Source organism: Xiphophorus hellerii, chromosome 16 (assembly GCF_003331165.1).
Source record: "Xiphophorus hellerii strain 12219 chromosome 16, Xiphophorus_hellerii-4.1, whole genome shotgun sequence".
NCBI classification, from domain to species: Eukaryota; Metazoa; Chordata; class Actinopteri; order Cyprinodontiformes; family Poeciliidae; genus Xiphophorus; species Xiphophorus hellerii.
This window is the reverse complement of record NC_045687.1, coordinates 10,388,184-10,413,538: the sequence shown is the minus strand read 5'-3', so window position 1 is coordinate 10,413,538 and position 25,355 is coordinate 10,388,184. Positions and strand designations below refer to the sequence as shown.

Below are 25,355 nucleotides of genomic sequence, written 5' to 3'. Positions count from 1 at the left end.
TTAGGGCATAACATGTGAGCAAAGTGTTTATTTTGAGAAGAATTTGAAATGTTTGCAACATTTTTTCAACAATTTCACTCGCCCTTTAAACCAAGTAGAACAATCTGTAATTTCTTTTGTGCCATTGTAATAAAAATGTTTTTATTACAATTTTATTTTTAATTTTACTTTTTGGTCTCTATTTCTTTGCGTGCAAAGGAAAGGTTTTTCTAAAAAAAAATTTATAAAAAAAAAAAGTGACTGAAATATGTTGGTACATTTCTATGAGAAATGTACTCACATTTATGTCTCACATGATGAAATTTCTAGAAAAAAAAAAAAAGCCAAATCTATTTCATGAATAATTGTAGGATATTTCTAACACCTGTATCTTCTGCACCATGTACTGCTGACGTAAATTTCTGGCACACAAAATGAATGCAATTTTTTGTCAATCAAAACCTAAACAAGATATTTATGGTATATGTTGCGACCGAAAATAAGATTAATTGAAAACAATAAATGTAATTTATAGTTGTCTGGATGTATGTTTTGTTTAAAAAAAAAACAAAAAAAACTAAAACTGAATAATCTATCTTTTATTCATGCAATGTTGTTAAATCTATCTGAAAAACAGTCAAAACCAGATTGCACCTTTGCAAATGTACAAAAATCATATGTTTTGTTCTTGATACTATGTATCAAGGACATAGTCAGCATTTTCCGACTATTCCGGTACTCTTGTTATGTACAGTGATAGATTTTCTTTGTTTGGACTATCTCAGATAATTTAGAAAGTTAAAAAAAAGTTTACAGCTGATATTGTGTGTTTTTACCACTAGGGGTCAGTAAAAGCAGTCCGTCTCTGTTTTCAAACAAGCGCACTGCACGTCTTCCACGTACTTACGGCTTGCCATACTCGCGGTGACATCTGGGTAGGACAGTCAAAGCGGCGGGAGGGCGGCAATTTATTGTTAAATACTAAGACACATTACCTAGTTTAACGTTGACATTGTGAGAAGTTAAATATTTTTCGTGTGGTTGAGCCGCTAAACACGGAGGCGTGTCTCGGGTACATCTGTTACTAATACTCGCGTGGCAGTGCCGCTGTTAAAGCTCCTCTTGGAAACTGGACGTTTGTTTTTATTAGCCCCGAGTTTAGCGCCCCAGCAACAATGGCAAAGGTACAAGTGTTGAATGTAGCCGTCTTAGACAACCCGAGTCCTTTTGGAAACCCTTTTCAGTTTGAAATCACCTTTGAATGTATGGAAGACCTTCCTGAAGGTGAGTACCATCGCAGAAAAACCTTCATATAACTGCTTGTGTGACGCTAAAAACAGACTCCTCGGTGGAGGCTAACGGCTATCGGTTTACTTCGGTTAAAGTTAACAGAGCGAGCTGTCCAGAAAGACTTTTAATACAGCTTGACTTAAATATTCGTCGGGATAGACACTGAGAATATTCGCATAATACGGTTTTGTTTAAATATAGCCTTCTCGATTTGACTTTTAGAGAAAAAAGAGACAGCAAGTTCAATTTGTTGCAGTTTAAAAGTGTAGCACGAATATAAAATGACAGTTTTTGCTACGCAAGTAAAAATAAACACTAATGGACAATTTCAATGTTTTTTTTTTTTTTCCAACACATGACGTGATATTTATGAAATACAATTAAAGAGGAAAACTAGCTGATTTACAAACCGGAAACTTCTACATTTGGTAAATTTAGCTCCATAACATTTATAGCCAAAGATAAGAGCCATCCTGAAAGGTCCAAAGAGCCACTTGCAGCCCCAGAGCCACATGTTGCAGATAATTGGAAAGTCATCAACAACCAATGAAAAGATTAAGCTGAATCTGATCAACGATACTGCCAATAGGTTGACTGCAGCACTGAAAAAGCTGCAGGGATTTCTAACAAAATCCCTGGAGCTAACAAAAGCTGCAGGGATTTTAAATGATGTGACAGCAATATTCTGTATTCTCTAATGAATACAGAAAGTCTTCTGATGGCATAATTGAATGTTCTTCAGCATCTCAAAGAATTTCCATGAGGTCTGGTATCTGTGGTGGCTAATCCATGTGTGGGTGGAAATTCTGCCTCACGCTCCCACAATCAGTCTGTTGATATCATTTTTCGGACTCCTAATGCTGGAATAATTCAATTTGAACAAATGAGACAACCTTAAACTTGCTTCACTTTTATGCATTGTAGTTAACTCCTTTTTAATGTGTAACTATAGTATATCTTTTTAGACCTAGAATGGAAGATCATCTATGTCGGTTCAGCAGAAAGTGAGGAGTATGACCAAATCCTGGACTCTGTTTTGGTTGGGCCTGTTCCTGCTGGGAGACATATGTTTGTTTTTCAGGTATGTTTGTTTTCAGAAAATGTAAAAATAGAAAAAAAATACTAGAAAGGTTACTGTTTACCTGTCTTATGTAACACATACTCCATTTGAAGTTTTAATGCTTCTGTTTTTTCTTTTGTCAGGCTGACGCCCCAAATACTGGTTTGATTCCTGAAAGTGATGCTGTTGGCGTAACTGTAGTTCTAATTACGTGCACTTATCGTGGCCAGGAGTTTATTCGTATTGGTTACTATGTGAACAACGAATACACAGACCCAGAGCTTCGTGAAAATCCTCCAATCAAGCCAGACTACACACAGGTCAGACTGGTTTATTTATGGTAACATGGCTTTTGCTAACATAAATGTCTCAATGTTTTAAAATAAAGTTCATACACATAAAATAAAAAATAAATATTGACTTTACGTGTCACTGGGTAGTAATATTCTATTTTTGGTTTTAGATAAACATAAAAGGAAAGAAATGGATGGTGAAATAAATAATGATGACGTATTCACAATTTTATAAAATGGCAAGTGTAACCTCATATATGCTGAGAATTTTGCTAAATTATATGAGGAAAAATAGAATGTAGTTTTCAAATTCCCTTCATTTATGAAAGGGAAAACACTGTCCCCTTTTAGTAAATTATGCATTAACTGTGACAAACCAAATTTAAATTTCACTATCCTGACTGATACTTTCTCTCTGACAAACCTATAGTGTCAAGAAATCATTTACAGATATCCCAAAATACTCAAAAGATCTTAAAAAGCAACACATCATGCATAGATGATCATGCCAAAGACACTCGGTTGAGAAACGGTGTCATTTACCTTTTCCCTCTGGAAAGGGTCACAAAGACATTTCTAAGAAATTGGGATTCTATTGTCTATCTGCCAAAGTTAGTTCCAGAGTGGATTGATGATTTATCTCTGAAGTCACAAAAGAACAAATCAAATATCTAAAGCACTGCAGGTTTTACTTTCCTTCCTTAAGGTCAGTGTTCATGATTCAGTTATAAGAAGAAAATTGGACCAAAATGGCACCAAAGAAGAGTTTCAGATTGAAAAACCACTGCTGACCAAACCTCACAAAGGCAACTATAACATTTGCCAAATAAGACTAACCTAGAGTGTAGATATAGTATTCTGTGGGTTGACAAGACAAAGATTAAACTTTCTGGAAGATGTGCGTCCTGTCACAGCTGGTGTAAAAATAACAGCATTTCGGAACAAAAACACATCATACCGAGAGCCAAACATGTTGAATGTATTGTGATGGCTGGGAACTGCTTTGCTATTTCAAGACTTGGCTAACTTGCTATAATTAAAGGACCAGGAATTCTGGTTTCTACCAGAAAATCCAGAATTTCTGGGCCATCACTTTGTGACCTTAAGCTAAGGCTCATGTGGGTTACGCAACAATAGAAATGGGTCAAAGAACACCAGCAAGTTTGATATCTCAAAAAAATAAGTTGAAGGTTGGTTCTATTGGAGCTTAGAAATCCAAATTTGAATATGGTGGAGTTGCTGTGGATGGTGTGACCTAAAACAGTCTCTTCATGCCTGAAAACCCTCATATGGGACTGAATTAAACACATTCTTCAGAGGACTGGGGCAAAATTACACTACAGTGGTATAAAATCATCAGGATGGTTGGATAGCTTTTTTCCTCTTATTATCACTATTTGAAAACAGCATTTTGTTTTCATTCAAGCTATTTTTGTCTGATATTAACATTTGTTTGATAATCTAAAACAACTGAATCAATAATGCAAAAACAGAGGAAATCTGATAGGTGAAATCTGTAGAACATATTGATAGATCCATTCTAAGAAACTTTAACCATTTGAAGCCATTTCAGGGTTTGAGGTTTTTCTATCAGACCGAAAACCTTATTTAAAAATACCACAGATAAATATTAGCAACATATTTATTTAAAAGCAAAACACATGGTCTGTGTTTGCCTACATTTTTGTGCTTGCAAATTTAAAATATATAAAAATTTAAAAAAAACTTTCACACCATCAAGCATGCTTTTATGGCCCACCAAAGTCCTGTGAATCGCTAATTAGCCTATTCCTGATTATGTAATTTGCAGAGATTTTCTGCCATTTTGCAAGCAGTGACTCATTCAGATATCCGCTTCGATCGTAAGTTGCTGTGAGATTTGCCGTAATGAGAAAGGATTTTGATTGTAGGTGTCACATTTTTCAGTCATCTCACATGTGGAATAAGAGTTCACCTAGAGGCACAAAAAAGAAGGGTTAAAGCTGCAAAGTGATCACTTAATGTACTTCCTCATTTCATATTAAAAATGTCTCAAGTCAAAGGTTGTAAGATCCAAATTTCCACTAAGTTGTTTTTTCTTTGACAGTATTATTTTTCCTACAGTTTTAACTTTACCTCAGTAGTTAATGGCAGTCTAAAATACCTTCAAACATTCACCATATTTATTTATTATACCATAAATCTTACTGTTCTACATGGTAACTCATTCTGTTTTTTGTTTTTTTCAGCTCCAGAGAAATATCCTAGCATCAAACCCACGTGTTACAAGATTTCACATAAACTGGGAAGGCTGCGCCGAGAAAATGGAAGACTGTGAAAACGTGGATCCTACATCAAACTCCATGCTTCCCCCACCCTGTCTGCCAGGCAAGGTCCCACCAGTTGGCATACTACCAGATAACTCTATGGATTGCTTATAGAGATACCCAAAAGGTGATGATGGCAAGTTATCTTGTTTTTAAAGGATGCCTATGGACATTCTAGTGTGGGTTAAATGACATTCAGATCTCTCAGCCTTACTGCTTCAGTTTTTCCTGAAACATCCTCAATCCTCACTTCCGGTGTTTATTCCTATGAGATTATGAACATCTTAATGGAATCATTGTTCTTTTGAAGGTGCCGTTCTTGTGATTATCGAAAGCTACATTGAAGTGTTAAAAATAAACGGCTATGAAATGATGCAGCTAAACTAAATTTAACTATATGCTGCCCTATGACTTGGCCACATTCTTTGGTTGCAGAGTGGATTTGTAACTGTTTTGACATTACAGCACTGAAGTATTCGACATAAACAGCAATATGTATGAAGAAGTTTGGTAATTTAATAATATTTGTGTGAAATTGCACTTAAACTTCTACTTAACTTAATTTTTTCAGAAAGGCTTTGTAAGAACTGTATCACTTCCTGTTTTGTTTGTTTCTTTTCTGATTGGAGTTTTGTGTTACAAATAAAGAAAGGTTGTTATAGTTTTCTGCGTGACTGGGGTTCTCATTGTAATTTGGAAGACAAATTAAGTTATTTTATTCATAATATCTTTTTTACAGCTACCAGTTCCCACCGATTTAAGCTGAAGTGCCAGCTGTGTTTCTCTTTGTATTCTCACATTTTACTAAAAATAGCCCACGTTAACGTCACGCCCAGTCACACATTGGCGGGGTAAAGGAGGTGAGCTGTGTGCGTAACTGAAAAAAGTTGTTCAATAAATGAGATGAAGACTGTAAAATGTACTTGCTTTGCTAAAATAAATAATATAAATCCCAACATTTAATAATATAAAGCCAGAAAATACACGTTCATGCGTATTGGTTACTAACAAGTGTGGAAGGCGGGATCTAGCGTTCAACAGGCGAATCGCATCAATCCAATATTTGGATATTTTCTACTCAACCAATGGGAGGTTCTTGTGTGACACATATCACGCAAGTATTTCGGTACGAGGCCAATCAGATACGAGAAGAGGCGGGACCAGGTGGATGGATGACTGGAGTTTCCCTTGCGGTCTGAAGATTAATGGAAGAGGTCTGTTGATCTAAAGAATCGACTATCAGGTGGTCGGTCCCAGGATTTTGTTGCACCTCACGACTGATCAAGAAACGAATGGAACCATATCAATTTAAATATCCGACTGCAGGAAAAACGAGTCAACCGGATATAAATTCTCTCACCTAAATATCAACTGACAAGGCCTGAGACAGCACCTGGTTTATTAAGGCCAGGATCCGAAATGCTAACGTTAACTTGCTAGTTAAAAACAAAAAAGCATCTTTCGACGATTTGCATCGGGACCGGATGTTGGAGAAAATTACGTGGCTTCTGGAATAAAGAAGAAACCGAGTGACACCCGCAGGATTCGTCGGGGCTGTGTTGGAAATTTGTATGCTAACGTCAGTAAGCTGATATCCGCTGGCTATCTCCGCGAGCTAACGCGCTAGCTTAGCTAACCTCAGCAGTTAGTTTTAGCTGCAGACTTGGAGACGCTCTCTCTCAACTGGACTTTTTCCCCGAACTCACAATTCAACGGAAAACTGCTGGAGGAAAATTTTATCACCTGGGTTTTCTAATAATGATAGCTGTCAGCTAGTAGCCAGCTGTCAACTTCATTGAGTCCTACGACTTCGTTAGCGGAGCACGTTAACTAGGCGACTTCTAAGAAAAAGTCATTCGGAGCCAAGAGACCCCACCATCAGGCTGCAATCATGGGCAACACGCCCACTGCGAAGAAGGGCAATGAAATGGAAAGTGGTGAGTACCCCCGTATTGACAGCATCCCCTATAATTGAAATGCAACATGAAAAAAAAAAAATACTCAAAATTACAGAATTTTGTTTATAATAAAAAATAATAATAATACGCATTTTGGATTTTTCACTGGGATGGTCAAGGTAATGTTACTTTTGCTTATTTGATGACGCATGCACAGGTATGTTTCATAAATAAAACACACGCACACACAGCAGCTCTATATCTAACTTCATGTAAGTGTAGATTGTTTTGGGTGTAACCATTTACTGCAGTACGTTCTCACTGTGGCAGCAATTTATCACCTCTTCAGAGTTTCAAGAGCCAAACATCCTTCGTGAAATGCAGCGTTTTAGACCTCAAAAGCTTGAGAAATTTCCATTCACTTACACACACAAAAAGTCGAGCCAAATTGTTGGAGCGCAGAAACTGCTACACAGTCTCATCCTGTGGGAAAGCTCGTGATCCTTATCCCCGGGTTAAATTCAGAGGTACCAGTGGTTACGACAGCAAGATCTTTTAAAGCAGTCATAGGTTTTCTTGTGGTTTCTGTTGTTTTTTTTCCAACTTTACAGTTTTGCATGTCGGAAAACATTCTTAGTATTCACCGATTGTAAAGCTATAAAAATAGGAATGGAGATACAGTTGTTTAGTTTGCATTTAATGAGTTGCATCTCAAAGAAAATAAAGGGTTGGGATTGTTTTTTTTATCAGCAAAAGAAATAAAGATACCAGGGTGGAGTCATATGATGCACCAGAGTGATCTTCTCCAGGCAGAAACTTGGGAGCTGAAGAGTCTCTTGAACACCATGTGATGAGCAACAACTCCAACAAAGGCACTTGTATGTGTCGCAAAGTTTTTGTGAGCACACATTGTTTCTGATGTAGGGAAATTGTTTTATGCTGTTGCTCTCTGCAACTTTTGCTCATACGTATAACTGATGCAAAGTTTTACCACAATAGACTACAAGTTATCAAAAAACTGGAAATACATCCAGATGAGTTTCTAACAACTGAGTGATCCAAAATATTTACTTTGTTTCAAAGTTTTCTGACAGTTTCTTTGCTTTCTTTTTTTTCAATCAATCTCACCAGCCGTACAGAATACTCAGGATGGTACTGCTTTGTGTATTTACTTATAACGCCATAAATAATGTCCAAGTGTGCAAAGTCTAAACGTGGAGCTGTGAAATAATCATCAGCTCCTTGTTACTGATAGAGAGTAAGTGTGAACCCCAGCCTCTGTAACAGTAACCCACAGTTGATTTAAAAAGTACATTTTTATGCTTTAGAATTTAGGTACAGAGGAGGTGCTATATTCAGGTCCATGTATCATGCTTCACATTCTTATCAGCCTGTTCGCTGTTGGTCCACCCTGATCTCCAGAGACAGGTGCAGACCAGGGATTTTAGAGCCCCACACGCAGAGGTGTCTTTTTTTTTTTCCCACTGAGCAGCCAGAGATTAGGCACAACATGGCAGGACATTTTGGTTCCTGCGGAAAAAGGAACGTGCGCGTCGAAGGTTGCTTCAGGTGCGCGGCCTCTGTCGCCATAGGACATTGCGGATTGGGGAACAGAAGTAGTGAGCTGCTGCGCTGGTATAAAGGGCTAATTTCTGGCCCACAGGAAGAAGCAGGGCGGACAAAACTGTGAGCTGCAGCAGGAAGTGAAGGAGCGAGGAAGGTCCAGCCCCGGCTTCGCACAGTCGGCCGTCTCCTCTCCTGTTCTGTAGACTACACACAGGCTAATTGAAAGTTTGTACCTGGTTTTACGTTGTTGTGGACTTCCCGCTTTGTAAAAAGGTTCGGGCATACTGCAGAGTCTCGAAAGCTAGTCTCGAGGCTGTTAGTGCGCCTTCTGTGGCCTTGCAGGATGTCTGTTATTCACAAGCTGGCAGGAAGGTTGTTTCACCGAGGCGGACCGTGTCTGGGGGACGTGAGCGGTGGAGAAGGCACACATCCCCGACCACAGGAGGAGCTAGAGGCCTGCCACTCCAGTGAGTTGCCTTTCTGGAACTTGACAGAGCACGGGGTTATGGGTGGAGCTGTTTTTCATGCCGTGTCCCACTTATGTAGCCAGTCACAACAGAAATGTAGTTGTCTGAAACATAACCTCTGTGTATTTTTTTTCTCTTAATAAGATTTGCTACTAAATCCATTAAATGGAGTGTTAGGTGTTTAGTGGCTTTGGAGTGACCTTTCTTTCTGGGAAACATTAGTTGTTCTTGATTTATTATTTATGACAAGTTTCTACAAGTTTGTGCATACTTTGGAAAGCAGTGTGAAATTTATGTTTTCTAACTACATATTTTTCATTTCTGGGTCTTCGTACTTCATAATTTATGACTGCTATTAAGATGTAGTTGTATTTCCACCCTCTAGTAACATCAGGACAAGTTAAGACTATGTGATACGTACCTTGAACAGCATTGGTTTAAGTTATGTCGTACATTAAATCGCGTTTTCAGAGTTTTATCGTCCAGTACTTTGGTGCTCTGTCAAAGTGCAACTTTCTTTCTATAAATATCTGCATTGTTCACGTCCTTCCTCCTCTCTGCACACAGCTGGTTTGTGTAGCAGCCAGGTTCGTGTTTGGATCACTCTCATCACTTCCTGTCTCTACATAAAGGGGCTTTGTTATAACCCTATGCTGATTAGCAGCAGACTATGCCGTTGATATGCCAATCAGCTGCTTCGGGCATCTTGGAGAGCAGAAATGGCAACTTCTGGCGCTGACCTACAGCTAAAACATGCTACATCCATCTATTTTCTATATGCTTTCTGGAGCCTGTAAAGCACTCAATGTCCTGTGAAGCTAATTACTGCACTCCTATTTAGTTAATCCAGGAACATACAAAGTAAAACTGTGGAGATATTCCAGAAAACCTTCTGTGGTGTTTGTCAGATTCAGTTGCATGCTACTGCGAGTGACCTGTTTTGCTCTGCCTGTAGCCAACCCGCATCAATAAAGGTACTAGTTTATTCTGATTCTTACTTTCTGAGCTCTAGGTGGCAGAGATGAGACGGTGCAGAGGTCAGTAATTTTACACTTGTGCCTATTAATACATTTATCATAGTGATACACATGGAGCTTCCTCTGACAAATGATTACACATGGGTCAGTGTGAGATTATTTAATACAGAAAAGCAGCAATTATTCATAGTGCTGCTGAAATAGCATAAAATATTGGCTATTGTGGTTGTAATAATGTTCCATAAAACTTTTTATTATTGATTGTGATATAGATTTTTCTGCCTTTTTGGTTTTCTGCCTCTTTTCAAAGGAACACTTGAACTAAGGTTGGGCAATAAAATACATGTGATGCATATATTTTTAATCGTTGTGACAGAAAGATCATCAAATTCTCCTCAGTCCTTGTTTTTGAAATACTTTAAACACTCATTAAGATCTTTAGGCTCTTCAGTACCTAAAGACTAAATCCAACAGGTGGCTTATTTTGGAGCCATCTATTATGAATACCTAGCTGAGATTATAACATGCTGATATTAGATGATGGTAGTTGGGCTAGTTGCTCAGGTAAAGCCTACATTTAGCTGGTTAGTTTTAAGATGGTGTTACCTTTTAATACAAGTGATGGGTGGTGGTTCTTTCATTTTCTTATAATGAGTATACTTTTTTCTTTCCCTCACTGGAAATATTCATAAAGCCTTATTAGTCGATCTTCTCAATAAGGAGAATGTTTAGGAATCTTTCAGCCAGCTGTGACTTTGTATTTTCTACAAAATTTTAGCTCTAGACCATTTCGAAGTTGGACAACCGCAAACGTTTCGCGTCTTTTTGCTGGAAGAGGCATTGTTAAATAAACTGCCTTTCTCTCACTGTCAGACACAGGACCACAGTTTTCTAGCATCAAAGATAAACTGTAGTGCAGACTTAAGGTCCAACATGGTCGTGCTGAAGTCAAGCTGTCAGGACCCAGTCACATGGTTTTCAGATGTTCGTTTTTGCACAGATCCTTCACGGTCGATAAGGCCCACTGAGCCGAGCTCCTGTATAACCTTCTCACTGCAGGTCATGGTGTTTGACCATACATATAGTTTACAACAGTGAAGTAAACACAGCTTTTATGGCACAGAGGATCAACTATTATGAGTTCACAAGTTCAGAGGAGGAGGAAATAATGATTGACAAACTGGAAAATCTTGTTTTATTTTCCATGATATCAGAACATAAGAAGAGACGGAATTGGTAAAACTTTCTAACGCTAAATTGGACCAGAATCGACCGGGGGGAGTTAATGTTTCACTACGTACTTGTTCACAGCGTCGGCTCCTCAAAATGATCCATCCTCCTCTCAAGCTGGAACACCGGCTTCTGGAAGTTGAGTGGTTGAGGCTGTTTTCCACATTAATAAACACACGCACGAAATTCAAACCAATCAACAGTTTCTCATAGAGGGGTTGTGACAAGAAAGGGTGTTTAACATGTGGCTGAGAACAAAATGATGTGGTTTTCGTCACGTAGATGCGACAATGAGAACTGATTTTGACAGTTTGACTCGACAGCATTGGCATGTTAAAACGAAACAGTTTAAGGCAATGTGCATCTGTATTTACGCACTTATTTAGAAGTTGCTGTGAATTTAGGATTCCTGTCACCAATGTTTTTTTGTCAAACTCATGCAGGTTTCAGGCTAAAAAGGAAAGCCAGCAAATGGCTAAGATGAAATTCAGACTGTTTTTACCATGGTCCATTGTTTGTTTTTCTTTTTTTGTGTGTGTAATACTAATGCTAAATAATTGACACTGACACTACAATCTGAATATTGTATCTTTTTTCAAGGTATAACTAGTGGGGATGTTGTTTGTGGACAGAGGTTTGTGATGTGGTTAACTGTAGTCATTGCAGTTGTTCAGCTTCTATATTTAAAGCTCATCAGAAGAATCTTTATCGAGACTCACTTTTCTGTTTTATTTGTAGGAAAATGGAGCTAGCAAATTAATCAGCAATGCAGCACAATAACAAGAAATATGTGAATTAGATATTCACTTTCACTTCTACGCTGTTCTCCTAAAGGGGGCTTTCTGGTGCTATCGCAGTAAGTTTGAGATGGGCCAGAGGAAGGAACGGCTCACATTTTTATATTAATAAAGTTTCAGTTTTGCAGTGGAATAACATGAGCGCACTGTCACTGATTTTCACATTCTTCGTTTTGATATTACCCGTCACATGGATTACATAAACACTGATTTGATTCCATAATCTCGATTTTTGACTTAACATGTTGTTTACTATGAGGAGATGCTGTTAACAACTCAAAATGTTCTTTTCTTAAAATGTTACGGATCAAATATCAGCTGTTGGGAACCATTCACCAACACCACTTGTTTAAAGCAACATTGATGAGTTATTGGAGCGTAGAGTCTGAGAAATTTGTGATTTATTTATCTAAATGTTGATATGAGATTAATAGATTGTCCAGTTTCCTAAAAAGCAGGGATGTTGGTCTTTACAAATCATGTGATAACTTTAGCTTCATCTTACACACCCCCCCAAACTGATCAAATTAGTAACCAGATATGTATTATTAGATCATGCTTATGTGTGACCATGTGGTTTTTGTTTTGTTGGAACAACCCACCTGGGAAATATCTGGTCTCAGATTAGTCATGAATGAAACTTCAATAGAAAACTGTGTTTCTACTTGACTTTTTATTTAAAATGGACAAATGGAGAATAACATTCCTATCTAACTTCAAGTTGACTTGTATTTAAGGTTGTCAAAATGAGAAGTATGTGATATGTCAATATTATAGCTGGTTCTGGGACTCGGAGTGCATTCACACCACCTACAGTTTGATTTAAGCCTACAACTGCTAAAATCGGACGCCACTCCACGTCTTCGTCAGAGCTAAACAGGTTTTCCAAGGGGTTTGGTTCTTTTGACACAGTGCAGCATGAAAGTGAACCTCCCCACTTGTGAAAATGTAACAAGTGTTGCAATTTTGGTCCCCAAAAGCCTACTGGACTATCACGTGTGAAATCACCCTCTGAAACTACTTTAGCACAACAACGATGTCTTTGGTTGAAAAGACGAAGGCAAATGTGGTGCTTGGGTGTATTTCTACTTTTGCGGCAGGCAAAAAGGAGAAGCCAAAGGATGTTACGTCCTTATCCAATCTGTGGAGCAGTGTAGTGACCACAAAGCTGAATAGTAACAAAAGCCTGGTATCAGCAAAAGACTGAATATACCAACAGCATAATCTAACATTATCTGTTTTAAAAGTTAGCAATGCCCCATTTTGGCTCTATGCCTACGGGTACAAATTGACGTATGGCTGGTATGACGACTGACCGGTCCATTGGGGGAAATGACCAGCATCATCTCCCTCTTTATTATCTTGGCTCTAGCTAATAAAAAAAAAAAGTAAAAGAAAATGTTAAATATGCTGCATTTTTCTGGGTGAACTCTGTTAATTCAAGAAATTAAAAATCTTGTGTTGTTTGAAGACAGAATCTAGCAAAAGCTAACCAGAAGTTGGTCAATAACTGTAGCAACCTACCCTAGCAACTGTACTTCTTTGACAAATAAATTATAATGCAAAATTGTCTGTTACACTAATTTGACAAAAGTATTATTAAAAATACATTGTCAACTTCAGTGCTATTTACAATAAGTAGAGCCATGGCTTATTGATGTGCATGTTTCCTGGTCATACATAGGTTTAGCTGTGTTTGTGGCAAAAGTGAGGTTATTTCTTAACATTGATTCTTTAAAAATATTTTTATGAACTGAGACTCTCTGGCTGTCCTCACATGGCTGAATTTAAGTTAAAATAAGATGAAACTAGCAGAATACCAGTGAGAAATTCATGAGTTACTGTGTTTCTGATCAGTTAGTAATTTTTCTGGCCACTGTGTTTCAGGACATTAGATTATAAAACAACTTTCCATTGGTGAGTTTTTGAGTAAGGGCCCCCTGGCTATATGCAGCTGATGTCAGAAATTGATTTTTCAACTTTGCAGACTGGCAAACACATTTCTAGCCTAAATAGCACTCTTGTTTGCCGCCTTAACCATTTTATTCTGCGCCACATTGTCCTTATTTCCATCTGACCAAGACTGCCTGTCGACTAAGACCTGATTTTCCACACTTTTATGGTGTAAATGTCAGTTGGCCTGCCCTAATATAACCCTTCTGCTTCTGCGTCAGAGTGGGCCAGTGAGGCCCAGGGGAGAAATGTCGGATTGATTTTTGGAGGATCAATTCAGCACTGGCACTATGTAGGCTCTGCTACATTTGGGCTTAGAGAAAAATTTTGTGTGGCAGACCGTTTCCTGTTTTGCTTCTCTCCTGAGAGTGCCACTTTTTTTTTTTTTTTTATGTTTCTTGAAAAGCACCCAGATCCTCTCTAAAGATTTGTCATCAAAGATGTGAAATCTGATTGGGTCTGCTAATTAGGGAAAGTTTGACTGCATCTATTGGTGTCTGCTGCATCTCTGGGGCCTCTACTTGGGCCTAGTTTTCCATAGGACTTCATCTCGGGGCCGGTTTAATATACCAGCTAGTGTTTTATGCCCCTCCCCCTGGTGATTATGCCCCTGTTTAGATCAATATATAGCCTCTGTGTGTGTGTGCATGTGTTTTAACATGAGAGGGAACAGCAGAGAGCACTTTCTGTACAGAATAAATATTGATACAAACCAAGCAAGGGTCCAATTGATCTGAATGAGTGTTAACACGAGCGCTGCTGCTCAGTGGAGGTGGATGCTACTTTTTTAAACCCGGTCTCTGGCAAAGAGACAGTCTTTGAAAAGCCTCAACACTTGTCCGCTTGGCAAGGACACCCGACTGGTTTTCGTCAAGGTTTTGGTTGCTGATCTAGTCAGATAGCTCTCCGAGGGGGAGGACAGGTCATGAGTCACTAGCTGCGAGGAAGAGGCAAAGGAAGAAGTACAGGGGAGACTTTGCAAGGCTAATGTGTGACAGGAAGAGCTCCAGAAGGCATGCAAGCAAGAGGGAGTCATCCTCGCGCTCAAGCGAATCTGGGTCGCGCTCAGCAGAGGCTGCAGCACCAGAGGTACCCATAGTCCTCCCAGATGGTAAGGAGTTTCAGGGTACAGCGGGAAGCGTTTTTTTTTTTTTTTTTTTTTCTTGTTGTTCACTTGTAGCGCCAAAGTAGTTCTGACATCTACAGAAAAGCTGACTAGATGAAGCCCAGCATCCTTCAGGACAGCTACCGATCCTCCAGCCACTACATCCTTGTTTTTTCCTCCACATGCTCCAGCATAGTCCAGTAATTGCTCCATTTTTGGCTCTTTCTCCTTGGAAGTGGAAGTAGAGCAACTTTCTCGGAAAATGTTTTCTCCCTGGCGACCGGCTCCGCTTTCATTTGCTCTCTGTGGGAGCTGCGGCGCTCCTGACATGTTTACGTGAACTTTAGTCTTTGCCATTTTTGCTGGCTTTCTCCCATCCTATTGTTGGAGCTGAAAGTCTTTAGAGGGTTTGCAGGAAATTGGACCACCTAAGCAAAGATGGAGGTTTGGTGTTTGGTTGCCGTGAGGCTTTCATTTCCAATTCAGGAGGAGTTTGGTTGCAATTTAAGTTTTCTCATTCAAACACAATGCAAGATTATCATTTGTGTCAACATTTATAGCCCTAAACTGATAAATGAATTACAATTCACTTGCACTTTATTGACCACTGGTCGACTTTATGTAACGTGCCCCAGGCAGCTGCTAGGTATTGATTAGCTAGATAGAAAATTTACATAATCATGAAAGGCTTAACTAGAGTTCTGCTGTTTTTCCTGTTGATTGTGACTACTAAGTAGTTTTATGATGGTATAAATATTCTTTTCTATTGTTTTTTTTTTCTTTCAAATTTGTTAAATTAAATACACAATTGAAATTGCAAGAATTGCAATTGTTAGTCTTACTTCACACAAGTAATTTAGCAGCTTGTAGTCCTTTATCTAACAGCAGCTCTTTGTTTCTAGGTTCCGTCGTTGTCTGTCCAAGGCTGACAGTAGAAATAGCACTATTCCCTCGGTTACTGTGGCCAGTGCTCACATGGTGGGGAGGAATGAGGAAGGGCTAGTTATCTGCATGTTCCCACAGAGCGCTGTGAGAAGCCCCATAAAGATAAGGGGCAAAACTGAACTTCTCCATATGACGACATGTGTGCCAAGTTGTAATTAATCTGTCCACGGCTGTACATGTCTTTAAGCTAACAATTGTATGTTTAATGTTTACTTTCCACCGATCTACAAATTCAAGCAGGGATTGAGTCGTCGTCCTGCTGAAACTGCTCGTGTTTAACCCTCATTTAGTTGTTTATGGTATGTTTATCAGCACAAAAATAATGTGATCTCAGGAGTCTAGCTCAAGTTTTTCTTTTTTACTAGTGTTACTCAAAAAGCCAACGTCCTCAGAAAAATGGGCCATTATGCTACACATGGCAGTATTTGGACACAAAATTACTTTGGTCATGGGGAGCTGTAAATAACCAGCCAAGCGGGAACTACCGTTAAGCCTGTCACAATAAGCAATTAATCAATTAATTGCGTGGGGAATTAAAATGAGCTCGGTAATTTCCATCCAATGCTTCTTTTTATGTCACTTTTGTTTATAGACACCACAATCCATTTAATTTATGGTTTTGGTTGTACATGGGTGCTTTGTTTTGTTTTTATTGTTTCTGGTTTTTGTTTTATTTTGGATAAAATAAAATGTAAGTGGTTTTACAAAGTGAAAAAGATTGGATTTTGAGAGCGTGAACTTGCTCTCAAAAACCTCATGCCAGTATCAATTTCAATATGTTATTTGAAAATGGTCAATAACTTTTTTTTTTCATCACAATAATTGGGTCAATTTATTGTCCAGCAAAAGTTGTTGTGGTGACAGGCCTAACTACACTTTCCAATTCCTGTTTTCCTCTCTGCACGACATTCAACTCATAGTCTGCAGCTTGACTTGTTTGTATTTATTTTTTATTTTTTACAAAGTCATAAAGCTTTCTTGCTTATTTAAGTCTCCTAGTTTGCTGAGCAATACTTTAAGTCACAGGTTGAGTTAGATTCTGTATATCGTTTATTTTTGGGGTTCTTATGTTTTCACCTCAGTTTCTGCACTGAGGTTTCTTTGACACAAACGAGTGTCCACCTCTGGGCATTCTTTGATTCATTTTTGTTGCTGTACTTGTTTTTTTGTTTGTTTTTTTTTCTTTTTGTGTTTGTTTTTTGGTTCAAATCTGTATTTGTTTCTGTTTGCAGTGAAGGAGTTTCTTGCCAAAGCCAAAGAAGATTTCCTGAAAAAATGGGAGAATCCAGCTCAGGTTAGTGAGGAAATGATCAGTCCATTTCTTGTTACTGTCTGTGCTGTTCTCTCTTCGATAGTGAAGATAATACAAATATGCTACACAGAAAATGTTCTTTTTCGTATGTTTTTTTTTTTTCTTTAGTTATGGTTTGATCCTGGTTTAAGCTTTTCTTAGGCTTTTGCTGATGTCCTGCTATTGGTTATTTGCTGGCTTTTTTATTTTACAAGACCAGGACACCCTCTGCTGGACATTTGTGAAATTACACATCAATTCCTAAGCCTTAGCTGCACAATGTCACAGTTCATTTATTTTAATAAGGATTAATTTTAATAGACTTTGTTTTCTGTGTCTAGTTTAGTTTTCTTACTGATATTTTGTTCTGCCCTTCCAGCAAACTGCAGCGTTGGATCACTTTGAGCGTTTGAAGACCTTAGGCACTGGCTCATTTGGGCGCGTCATGTTGGTTAAACACAAAGAGACGGGACAGCATTTTGCTATGAAGATACTTGACAAACAAAAGGTAGTTTAAGCTTGATGCACGACCTTCAAGTCAGAAAATAGCTTGGATGATAGCACTAATATACAGCACCTTTTTAAGTAAATGTCTGTTAAAAGACTGATTTGAAAAGCACCTTTTTTAATTTCAAGCCGAAACAGAATGTGTGATTAAGCCTTCTTCCATGATTTGTTTCCCAGGTAGTGAAACTGAAGCAGATAGAACACACACTGAACGAGAAACGCATCCTGCAAGCTGTCAATTTCCCCTTCCTGGTGCGACTGGAACACTCGTTTAAGGTGCGCCTTGAAATGTTTACCTGTGCATTTGTTAAAGTGTGTACGCATCGTTTTCTGCACCCTCCGGTGTAACACTTTTGCTGTCTCGCTGTAGGATAACAGTAATCTGTATATGGTGATGGAGTATGTGCCTGGGGGGGAAATGTTCTCACATTTAAGGAGGATTGGTAGATTTAGGTAAGTTCACTTTTTGAATTGGCTCAGGCCACGTCGTTTATCCACTTTGTGTTTGACTGTAAATATTGAGGCTTGTATGTGTTGCAGTGAACCACACGCCCGCTTCTACGCAGCCCAGATTGTACTGACCTTTGAATACCTTCACTCCCTGGATCTCATCTACCGAGATCTGAAGCCAGAGAACCTCCTGATTGATCAGCAAGGCTACATACAGGTACATAGAGATTTTCGCAATTACTTTTAAGCCCCCCGTCCAATCGATACCAATTTCTATTTTGTCTGTATAAAGCATGTGGTCAGGGATTTTGACCTGCCTTCTCTGCTACTCTCTTTAGGTAACAGATTTCGGATTTGCAAAAAGAGTGAAAGGCCGAACCTGGACGCTTTGTGGGACTCCAGAGTATCTGGCGCCAGAGATCATCCTCAGTAAAGTAAGTGTTGAGCTTAGTGCATTTGATGCAGCTCATAGTCCTGCAGGAAATTCAGTAGCATGTTCCTCCGTCATATTGGGTTTTGTTAAATATGCTCTGTATTTTTCTGTTTTCAGGGTTACAATAAGGCGGTGGACTGGTGGGCTCTGGGGGTTCTGATATATGAGATGGCTGCTGGTTATCCTCCCTTCTTCGCGGACCAGCCCATTCAGATTTATGAAAAGATTGTATCGGGGAAGGTGAGTTCAGGGAAAGTCACATTAATCACACTGTCTTGTTTTTGACAGTGAAAATTTATTTCCCATTGCTATCAAAATTCCCACTGGTTTAAGTGACAGTGTTTCAGCTGCAATTGTATTATTCCTCATGAAATAAATTTTACATGTTGCGTTGGGGGGTCTAAAGCAGACTCAGTTGTTTTATATTTAGTTTAGGCCTTTTCTTTGTTACGAAACCCATATGATGCCGATTTTAGCTGGATAATTTTGTCAAATCTTGTTCAATAATCACTACCTGAAATCAGTTCACTTTTTCTCCGTCAGGAAAAATGTGGGGGGAAAAATCACTGAAATTGTATGAAATTTCCAAAAATAAAATTTTTGCTGAATTACTCTTCCATTTTAGTCTCCGCAGTTTTATGTCAATTCCTGTAAATTTATTTTCTCTACTGTGGTTCATGTCCTCACTTATTGTTTGGAAGTGAAAATTTTTGCTTGTTTCAGTGGTAACTTGCAGACAGAACTTGTTTTTAGGACCTGCGACTAACCTGACATTTCTTTAAGTAAAATCTATCACTGTCATGTAAATAAACATTTTGAAAAATTATTTTTGTATTTACATATTACAAAACAAAACTGCTCACGCTAACGGTTCATGAATGCCGCGTTTGCTGTTTGCAGGTTCGTTTCCCGTCCCACTTCAGCTCTGACCTGAAGGATCTGTTGAGAAATTTGCTGCAGGTGGACCTGACCAAACGCTTCGGCAACCTCAGGAATGGAGTCAACGATATCAAGGGTCACAAGTGGTTTGCTACCACAGATTGGATTGCCATCTACCAGAGAAAGGTGGGGCTGGCGTTTTTTATTCTCATATTGTGTAGAGAGGGTGTTGTGTTACAAAGGCAGAGAAAAGCCTTCAAACAAAACAAGATGGAGTTTAAATTAAACTTTGATAAGTGGAAATAGCTCTGGCTGTGCTTCTAACAGGATCTTTGTGAATTGCAAATTACTAAACCATGAAGAAATTACAATTAATAATATCAGAGAATTTATTATTACCACTCTTGCACAATAAGTACCAATTAAAGGAGTAATATGAGAAAAAAACAACGTTTTAAATAAACTTTGTGCAAAGAAACATACGTATTCAGCCCCCTCTTTTCTAATCCCACTAAATAAAATCCATTGTAAATGATTGCTTTTAGAAGTTACCTGTTTTTTGCAGATACATCCGTTGGAATTCAAATACTTTATAGATCCCAAAGGAAAATTAAATGCTGTTATACCTCACATTAATTAAACTCTTCAAAGAGTTATTGTAGATAGTGAAGGCAGTTGTCACATGTTGGTGTTTCAGAACCTCAAACCAATTGAAATATTAGTTGAGGACAACACAAGTAAACACAAAGTGCAGTTTTACAATTAAGGTGTTTATTACTAAGGGAGATAAAAATCCAAACCCACATGTTCCTGTGTGAAAAAGTGATTGAAAACATGGATCAGTGGGGAAGCCTCCCATATTTGAGCGACCAAAATTTACCCCAGGAGCCCAGCTATGACTCACCCGAGAGGTCATAAAAGACCCTAACAGCATCCACAGTCTCATTCACCTCAGTTAAGGTCAGAGGTCATGTCTCCACCATAAGAAAGAGACTGGGCATTAAACGGTTACATGGCAGAGTTAAAGATTAAAACCACTGCTGAGCAGAAAAAACATTAAATCTTATTTAAATTGAATTGGATCCCCAAGAATTTTGGAAAAAACTTTTTTTTTCAAGCAGGAAAGGAGTTGGCGGCACTGAGTGATAAATCAATTTTATCCTTAAATCAATTTTTATCTATTAAATTAGCTGCTTCTAAAAATTACATTCTTGGAAAATCGTGATTTTTTTTTTTTTCACCGATTCACTCCTTGGTGTTTCCATAGTTTAGAGTGATGTCAGCTTCCCCAGGGTTTGCCATCTTGTTTTGCAGCTTGTATTTTGCTAGACTTTGAATTCAGGTCAAACTTCGGAAGGGATGACAGAAAATATTTTGAAAAACTCGCTCTTATTTCAATAATTTGTCATTTTCTTTAAGAAAAGGCAAGAGAAGGAAAGAAATGATTAAAATGGGATTTGGTATGAAAAAAATCAGAGATTTTATCTTGAAGTTGTATCGCCCAGCCCTTGCATAAACACGGCCAGAGCTACAGTGGTTTAGATCAAGGCATTAAGATGGGCTTGTTAAAGTCCAGATCTAATCCTTGTTATCTTCCGTGTGTTTTATACAAACTTTTAAAAAAGTCCAGTTAAGAATTTGTGACATGATTTGGAAAAAAGATGCTCACAGATCCCCCCCTCCCATCCACCCTGAGCTTGAACTTTATGTAAAAAAAATAAAATAAAAAATCTGGTAGAAAATTCAGTTTCTATGTGCACAGCTAGTAGAGAAACACTTGCAGCTGCTAGAAAGTGTTTATTTTGAGCCGAGTATAAATGCAGGCCACAATTTTTAGACTTTTATTTGTAAATCCTTTCTAATACAATGTCCTTTTCCTTCTGCTTCATCACTTGACATTCACTTGTGATTGGCTGTCACACAAATCCCAGTAGATCTCACTGAAATTTGTGAATGTAGCCTGTGATTAATTATCCAGTTTGATCCATTTGTAAGGGGTGGGGGGTTGATTTCTTGTATGACTCACTATGTCATTATATTTGCCACCTTGTCTGTTTGCAGGTGGAAGCTCCTTTTATCCCAAAGTGCAAAGGTCCTGGTGATACGAGCAACTTTGATGACTACGAAGAAGAGGAAATCCGAGTTTCCATCACAGAGAAGTGTGCAAAGGAGTTTGCAGAGTTTTAGACTCCAACCACGAGTAGCAGAGTGAGGGACAGAGATTTAGAACGTGTACGGGGATCCGAATACAGGAAACACTAGGTTGGACTGACAACTTGCTCATTTGTAATGAGGAAAACAATGTAAAATCATCCTCTACCCCAGCTTCCCTACTCTCCCCCCCAAATTGGTAAGACAGGCAAAGTGAAGAAAGCTCTACAGAACCAGCAGTGTTGCCTTTTCTGATTGTCTCTTTGCTATTCATTTATTTCTCCCTCCTGTGTTTGTGACTGGGCCTGGACAAGGACAAGCATAGTTCAGCTACAATTGTATCTTTCTGGAGGCATAATGACACATTCGCAGTCTTTTTAAAGGCGGAGGCACTGATTTTTTTTTTTTATTTTTTTTTTCTGTGACGGTACTGAGTTTGTTCGGCTCCTTTTTGAATGGGCCCACTCTACAAGCTTTTAACAACTGTAGAGTGATTGTTGTATCCTGTCAGCCTGTTTCCCTCCATCTCTCCAACCTGAATCTGTCCAAGCAATACCAAGTCCAACAGATGTGCCTATCATAATGCCAACTGGTTGGAACAACTGTGTCTAGTCGGTGCAGAGTTTTGGCTGTGGCTATGTCGACCCTCGTGGCCATTTGATTGAAAGCTTGAAACCTGTCTGCACCTGCCTTTGTCTGCTCAATGTGGCATGATTAATGGGTGGATGATGCACTTAACTGCTTGCATTCGAAGCAGTTGGGACCTGTTCGATCAGAGTGAAAATTATTTATCACAGTAAACTTCATCTAGGTCTTAATCCTTTTGGGGACCTGAGAGAAGTAAACGTGAGGTCTGCATTTAAGTCTGTCTTTCTCTTAGATGAATTTATTAGAGCATTTTACAACTACTATTGGTGATCATTTTGTCCTTTTTATGTCAATCTCTGTGCTTGTGTGTTACTTAGTGCTCTAGGGTGGGTTAATAAGCCGTGGTTTAGCAGCTGCTAACGTTGTGGTCACACTCCTGATGATTATTCGTTTGATTAATTTTCATATTTCATAACCAAACATAGGAAAATCCATCTTTTCGACATCGTCTGTTAGCTGTACAACCGAGATATAATTTTGTCAACTGTAGATTGCGGTTGTCTACATGTAACTGATGGTGGATATAAATACGCAAAAACAGTAGCAAAACTTTTTAACACGGCGTGCATGGCATTTTTGTACAATATCACTTTCAAAGAGAGAAAACTAGAGGATTTATCTGAGCTAAGGTATCTGAGATTATGGATGAGATGTTTAATATTAAAATGACGTGTAATGATTCATTGAACATGGAAGAAGACCCAGTGAAATGCGTCAGCCTTACTGGGCCTTGCTCAGCTTTCACTCGTAGGGCGGACATTTGCAGATTACTGTCGCTGATGTTGATATTTTTGCTTTTACTTCTTTTTTTTTTTTCTCCCCTTTCTTCCTTGAACACTGTCGCATGGTTTTACTGCCCAGCCAAATTTGGGGGGCTTGTTTTGAGGTCGTTGTTTGGTTTCCAGCTTCCTTTGTTTCAAATTCAACTAAGGAAGCTGATCTGGAGTTGTCCCCTTTTTGCCAAGTTTATTTCTGTGGATGCAAGACAATCACAGACCAAATCTTAGTGCTGGTTTGTTGACTGAACCCATTGTTTTGTTTCGAAGGATGTAGGCTCTCACCAACCTGCCCCTCATTGGCCCGAGGTGCTAGACTTTGTCCATCTCACTACAGAAGCTTCTGTGAATTGTTTGATTTACATCAATCTATTTGTCAGAGTCTTGTAACATGACATTTTTAGAATGTTTGTGACGACATGATTTCAGTAGGCAAGAGTAATTGTTTGGCAGTGTCTTAATGTAAGTGAGATCAACCACAGGATACCTTTTGAATGTCTTGGTAAGGAGATGTTTCAGTGCTGTTTGAAAACCTGATGTGTATTTTATTTTATTTTTTTTTATAACGTGTTTCTTTGGTGAGCTTGGTTTTCTTGCATGTTGTACAGCAGAATAATGGAAAGACCTCTGGACCTGAGACATCTCTACGAAAAATCATTGTTTCTGGAGCTAACAGTCTGTATAATCTTTTTTTTTTTGTTTGTTTATTTCTTGGACATTACACTAAATTATGCCGCGTATCATTGACATGATTTGTCTGAATAATGAAGCACTTGCCACGCATTTTCTAATCAGTTTCAATAATTTGTGCTTACTCTGTATACCTTTGTATTTTAAAGAAAGCACATGTAATAGTTTTTCATCCTTTTTCTGACAAACAGCTAAATCAGAGTTTGAGATATAGAAGACGAATCGACTTGATCCACTCCAGACACTAAAGACATTAAACTTCTTTTTGTTACACTTTTTCTCACACAAACTTTGTCAGCTGTCTCATTCTTTTTTACCAGCTAGACACTATCGACTGATCTGTGCTACATTCATTTTGTCTCCTGTTTGCCTTCTATTTCCACACACTTTATTCAAGCATAACACTTTTTACATCGGAGCTGTTTTGCGTTCATATTTTCTAATTGTATTTTCAGAAAAACAAGGAAAAAAAGCAAAAACAAAACATCGACCTTTTTTTCCTCATGACCTGGGTACAGTGCTTGTGTAGTCTATTGTACCTTTTTGGGAAACAATACTGTATATCTTTGCCTTTGACAGTCTTAACTATCTTACCCTCTGGAGAACTTGAGAGATACCCTTAGAACACAATGAGTATGTTTAAAAAATATAAACAAAGTAATATTTTGCAAAATGTATCATTCCAATAAAGTTTTACTTGTTAAGACTAAAATGTGTGGCTTGTAGTAATCTTTCACTTTATGCAGTGTGTAATTTTATAAATAGATGATACAGATTTCACTTTTTCCACATAAATCTTAAGTCCTTTGGTTGGCTACACTTACAGTTGTGTTCAAAATGATACCAGTTCAACCAGCATTGGTTCATGCATGAATCGCTCTGGAGGGGGGAGTAACGCACAAAATCTAGCTTCCTTATTCTCAGTAGCAAACAGGGTATCTCTACTTCTCTGAACATCCATAAAAGCAATAGAAAACTTGCTCAGTCCACAACTAACATGAAAAGATTTTATTTTCTGGCTGTTGCCCCTTTCTAATATCACCCTGGGTAACTGCCCATGTTCTCATATGCTCATATCCACAACTTTCTTTAAGCCCAACATCTTCATCTCTGCTTTTTGGTAGGAATTACATTCTAATGTGTTGGAAAAAAATCGTATCTGTAGGTGTAGAATTATTAACTGAAATGTCCCAAATAATACACTGGGATTCAAACTGTGGAGTCATTTATTCTGTATAAAATGCATTCAAAAGTTTATTTAAGGACGAGAGCAGCAAATGTAGAGGATTGTGACAGTCTGGGTGAAATAGCTTCTTACTTTGTTAAAAAAAACATTTGGTGAAATAATTGATTGCAGATGGGAAAACACATAGAATTATAGAAAATTACAGACTGCCTGACTAAAAAGTTTCCCAATGTTTTAAAATGGAAAATTAAACTAAGAAGAAAACAGAACTCTACTTATCAAGCAAATCAACGAGTTGCCAACAAGGATTCAACCAATGGTAAGCTCCAGAATGATCAACAATGATCTCTAATTATCAGTGAATGTTGCAACAATTAGAAGATGCCTATCAGCAAGAAGACCTGCAAATAAAAAAAAAAAGACATTGGCTGGATGGGCAGCGCATGACAAACATATTGCAACATGTTATTGTCAGATG

The 25,355-nt window shown here is 38.3% G+C and overlaps 2 protein-coding genes across 4 annotated transcripts; both read left to right on the top strand.

Moving 5' to 3' along the window:
* Positions 1 to 880: 880 nt before the first annotated feature.
* asf1ba (anti-silencing function 1Ba histone chaperone) lies at positions 881 to 5,592 on the top strand. The gene is made up of 4 exons (XM_032588694.1): positions 881 to 1,263; positions 2,235 to 2,350; positions 2,473 to 2,649; positions 4,851 to 5,592. The coding sequence occupies exons 1-4, from the start codon at positions 1,155 to 1,157 to the stop codon at positions 5,040 to 5,042; spliced, it is 594 nt and encodes a 197-aa protein (XP_032444585.1). The 5' UTR covers positions 881 to 1,154; the 3' UTR covers positions 5,043 to 5,592.
* Positions 5,593 to 6,077: 485 nt separating this feature from the next.
* On the top strand, positions 6,078 to 24,403 carry prkacaa (protein kinase, cAMP-dependent, catalytic, alpha, genome duplicate a). 3 transcript variants are annotated; one of them, XM_032588693.1, is made up of 10 exons: positions 6,078 to 6,865; positions 17,099 to 17,160; positions 17,537 to 17,665; positions 17,842 to 17,940; positions 18,035 to 18,117; positions 18,205 to 18,331; positions 18,453 to 18,548; positions 18,665 to 18,787; positions 19,448 to 19,612; positions 21,488 to 24,403. In XM_032588693.1, the coding sequence occupies exons 1-10, from the start codon at positions 6,820 to 6,822 to the stop codon at positions 21,611 to 21,613; spliced, it is 1,056 nt and encodes a 351-aa protein (XP_032444584.1). In that variant the 5' UTR covers positions 6,078 to 6,819; the 3' UTR covers positions 21,614 to 24,403. The 3 variants fall into 3 exon arrangements, with proteins under 3 accessions (XP_032444584.1, XP_032444582.1, XP_032444583.1); XM_032588691.1 differs by lacking the exon at positions 6,078 to 6,865 and adding an exon at positions 8,496 to 8,859; XM_032588692.1 differs by lacking the exon at positions 6,078 to 6,865 and adding an exon at positions 14,640 to 14,927.
* The last annotated feature ends 952 nt before the right edge of the window (positions 24,404 to 25,355 follow it).